The following is a 4,772-nucleotide window of genomic DNA, read 5'->3' on the forward strand; positions in this document are numbered from 1 at the left end:
CTTAATGGACTCATACCTTCCTCTAATTCAACCAGACCCCTTATATCTGGAGGAAAGAGAAAAGACATTACACTTTTCTCCAGATGGGAGGAGTAAAAAGAGAATGAGGAAATGGAAGAGGAAAAGAAAGAGGAAGAAAAAAGAGGACAAACAGGAGGTGGGAGAAAGGGGAGGAGGAAAAGAAGGAGGAAGAGAAGGAGAGGACAAGGAGAAACAACTGTGGCCAAATAGTCTTTATATTATTTCTCCTTATGTTAACCCAGTAAAGGCTTTAACTTTAAAAATAAATTTCAGCCAACAAATTATCAATACATTTCACTTTATTAATAATAAAAAAATCTTATCTAAGAATTGAAATAAATACTACAAACTGGATATTATATTATTCAAAATTGACTCTCATATGAGGCAAGCTTCAGACTAGATCACCGTCATACATAGTATGTAGAGATGTTGTAGTATATAGAGCTGAAGAGATCAATATTGATCAACCAATCAATACCACATTATTTCTTCATTTATACTCTAGAGCTACTGAATAGACTAACACTGCACACTCTGTTGCTCCAATGTTTAAACAGCTCCAATGTTTCAGCCTTTAACATTGACCTGACCTGAAGAATTCCAATGTTCTCTTCTTGGTAGGATTGTCAGATCCCTCTCACTTAATATGGACCAAGAAGAAAAAGAGTGTGCATTTTCCCCCCCTAAACCTGTTATTTCATTGGTGTAGGGAGTTCCTGGTAACGAATTTCTTCTACCACTGCAGACCAGTGCCTGCTCTGCAATTTGGAGCCATGATCCTTTGAGGTTAAACAACTTGCCCAGGGTCACACAACCAGAAATGTAGCAGAGGAGGACTTGAAGTCAGATCCTATTTATCTTACTAGAGATTAAATAGTGTTGTGCTATGGGAGAATAAAAATGATGGGTGGGCTTTGTTTCACATCACAACAAAAATTAAAAAGGAAGGGGCAGGAGGAGCCATAATTTACTTTTTCTGAGACAAACAATGTGGTGGAACAAAAGTGTTAAATCCTTTTATTTTTCATATCTTTGTACTCTGATAAAGATCACAGTTTTTTGAAGAGACCTGGGAGGTTATCTAGTGATTCTAGTCTAATCCATTTACTTTAGTGGCAAGGAAACTGAGGCTCAAAGATTAGTTACTTGCCTGAAGTAATACAGCTAGTCAACACATAAGTAGGAAGACAGAATCTAGTACCTTTGCATACAGCTGGTGCTTAAAAACGTTGCTGGTTTTTTTTTAATCATTGATGAACCAGGACTAAAATAGAGATCTACTACCTTATGGTTTTGAATTCTTTTCACTATACCACACTGTCTCCCAATGTACAGATTATACTTCAAACCTTGAAAAAAAAACATTTAAAAAGAGATGGGAAAATGCATAATTTTTGCTACTGGTAGCGTGGACACTTAAAGGACTTTTTTGGGGAGGAAGTGGGTGTGTGTGTGTTTGTGTGAAAGTCAAATGCTTAGTATTTGTAATCAGCACAATAATTTAATTTAGTATAATAATTTAAAAAAATTAAAGTGAATATTATACAGCTCTATAGAGAAAAGTCACAGTTCATGCTTACAAAACAGGACTATTATTCCTATTTCCCTACCTCTTTAGTCTATCAATGTATCTCTGTGAAAAAGTAAGGAGCTGATAAACTGAACACAATGTATTGCTACAGCCAAAAACCAGAGTTGCCTCTCAAAGTTCCCATTGGTTCTCTTTAACCAGCCCAGCACAAAAGAGGTTTTTTTCTATAAAATCTACACAGTGTATCTAAATCTGATTCCAGTAAAATTTCACTTTAGCTGAAGTGAAAATGCAGAGGTAGCATTTACGGATAACAGCTGGAGAACATTAGTTCCCTGTCTCTCCTTTTTTTCCCCCTAGGGTTGAAAATTCTGCTGTTCAGACAGGAAGCAGTCATATACCACACACTGTATGATAGGAGAATTCTGGGATACAAGAACAAGTTGCCGAGGATGGGGAGGAGTGAATAAGAATTTCACTAAAGAACTTGCAACTCTCTCGTTGTAACTACCTTTCTCTTAGTCACTATATCTCACTGATGGTATTAAAATACAGTATATACATTCTGTCTTCTTTCCCAAACTTTAGTTTTGTAAAACTTTAAAATTTGCTAATGTCAAGAAAATGCTTGTTCATTTATTTTTCTGCAGTCTTTATAAAAAAGATATTTATGATATTACAGGGCATAACCAGTATTCACCAAGATATATTTGCTACCTTCCCCCAACCATTTACTCTCTAAAAAAGTCAATTTTGCAAATCCCTTAAAAAAATAAAGTCTCAAGTGACCCTCCAAGGGGAAAAGAAAGCCATCTCTTCCCAACTCACTTTTTCACTCGTGCAAAAAAACAAAAGAAAAAAATTAAAAAGAAAGCAATATGAGAAAACTTGAAGTTTTATGGATATTTAGAAAATAAAGACTTTTAATTAGAGGTGGTCCTTAGTATAGGTTAAACTAAAATCTAACAAGCCTGATGAGAAGCAAAGTAGCAAAGTAGCAGGGCCTGAGTGGACACACACACACCCACACACACCAAACATACATTCTGCAGTTACAATGGAAGAGGACACGATAGGCATTTACCAAATAGCATGATCCTGGTTACAAGCTTCAGTACCCAGCAAGTTTGTGTGCACTCAGTCTCAGTTTCTAATAGGCTGTCCTACGAGAGAGGGGTGATGTGAAACTGACCGCTTTGCCAGGCCAAGTTTACCAGAGGCAGACCTAAGAGGCCTTTTGAAAGTTTGTAAACGTACTTTACAGACAAAATGAGGAGGGGATGCTTGCCGTTAATCTCTTATACGACCAATCACCATTTTTAAGGAGAAAGGAAACACACACACACACACACACACACACACACACGCACGCACCACATCCATCCTCCATTAAGTAGAGGAGGAGTTTTAAGTTTATCCCAATTTGCAAGTTTCCACTTGACAGGCAATATTTCTATGCAATTTCCATCCCTCCATAACAGATGGTCCGTTGCCAGTCGAGTCCTGAGAGAGCAGACAAAACATTCACACATTCTTCCTTGCACAGGACTGATGGTTGGTCATTTTTTAAAAGCAATCAGGATAAGGGGCAGTTAAAAGAAAATGAGAAAAAAAAAACAACTTCACCACTACAAAAGAGTTCAGCGGACTGTTCCACACAGACTTAGGAAGTTTTCACTGTGTTCTTAACAACAAACAAAAAGCCGGCATGTCAAGGAATAGGGCATCAATTGCTGCCTGGGCCAAGCTGGGCCAAGCAGGAGGTTACCAAAGTGTTCAGAAATAGCGTAGAGATAAAACTTCATAAATTCTAATGACAATCCAGGAAGTGCCTTAAGGAAAACCCGCTGTGACAGCGGTAAAGGTATGAATCATAAAAGAAGGAAAGAATTCCTCTGGGAACTTAACTAATTGCTCCCTTCCCCCCACCCTCGCCTCGTTTTTTTTTTTTTCCTGGTAAAGGGGAAAAGGTAACGTTCCCAAGTACATTATGCAGCGAGCCAAATCAAAGAGAAAAAGGGCTGAACTTTCCATCCCGAGAAGGGAAGGGGCGGAAGAGAAGAAAAAGGGAGGAGGAGAGGAGGGAGAGGCAGAGGAGGCGGAGTGAGCTCAAGTCCTGTACAGTTAGTAGATGGATTAATCTCACTCACCCTCACTGCCGTACTGTTTGCCATTGTTTGCTCCCATCCTGCAGGCTTCATACTCGCCTTCTTCCCACACACACCATGTCTAACCAGCCAAGACGGGGCTCTTAGGCAACCGGGGTTGAGGAAAGCGGGCGAGTGAATCCTCCTATCCCGGACGATTACTTTGACATACTTCAGAACCCCTAAACAAGGACCATCTCCGCGAACGCAATGCGCCCCCCTCGTCCTGGTTCTCCAAATGGGCTTCTCTCCCCCACGCCTTTCAAATTTTTTTTTCTTTTTTTTGGCAGGAAGGGTAACCCGAGGGGCCGCAGCTCCACTTAATCCACACGCCGGGTCAGGCAGCGGTACTAGGGCAATCCATAGGTGCAGCTTCCAACATCCCAGGACCAGGCAAGAATGGGCATCCCCTCCGGGTCCCCATCCGCGCCCTAGGGCTCCAGAGGCGAAGGGAGGAGGAGCTGCCTGGCTGCTTCGGTCCAAGCGCTCCCGATCCACTTCTTCCTAAGGGAAAGTGCCGCTGCAAGCCACTTGTTGCTGGTTCCCAGAGAGGAGACCCACGGCCCTACGCTGCTCTCCAGTGGCTCAGACTTTTGTTAGCACCAGGCGCCTCCTCTCTTTCTGTGTCAATCACAGCGGGAGCCGGGGCGAGGGGTGACTGGAGGAGGGAGCCGAGTCTGGAGAGACAGCCTTTTAAAGGAGCCGCGAGTTATTAGCTCCCTGCCTTGGCTAGAAGCTTGGGAGTACTCAGCTTTTAACAGACTCCTCTTAAGGACCTGCAACCTTTTGGGAGAAGGGATAGTTGGACTGATTTTGCTTTATTATTATTTTGTGGTCTTGACTACTTAGTTGTAAAAGAAGCTTTTAGGTAAGCATTTGAAGTAATATACACCTATTTATATAATGGGTACACGGAGAGAGTGAGACTGGTGACTACACAGCCCTCCTCACTTAAAGCCCGTTCACTTGCAAGTCTTGGCATCACCTTCCTGTTGTCAAGGTTCTCTTCAAGAAGGAAGAACAAACAACAACAACAACAACATTATATATTTCACCTGTGGATGGATCAA

The 4,772-nt window shown here is 41.3% G+C and overlaps 1 protein-coding gene across 1 annotated transcript in view; it reads right to left on the reverse strand.

Moving 5' to 3' along the window:
- Positions 1–4,309, reverse strand: part of FBXL7 (F-box and leucine rich repeat protein 7) — a 482,247-nt gene extending 477,938 nt beyond the window's left edge. Inside the window, exon 1 of the mRNA XM_027869002.1 lies at positions 3,706–4,309. Within this exon, the coding sequence (XP_027724803.1) occupies positions 3,706–3,742 (37 nt within the window). The 5' untranslated portion in view covers positions 3,743–4,309. The remainder of the gene's footprint in view (positions 1–3,705) is intronic.
- Positions 4,310–4,772: the final 463 nt, after the last annotated feature.

This window comes from Vombatus ursinus, unplaced genomic scaffold (genome assembly GCF_900497805.2).
Source record: "Vombatus ursinus unplaced genomic scaffold, bare-nosed wombat genome assembly UNPS02014791.1, whole genome shotgun sequence".
NCBI lineage: Eukaryota > Metazoa > Chordata > Mammalia > Diprotodontia > Vombatidae > Vombatus > Vombatus ursinus.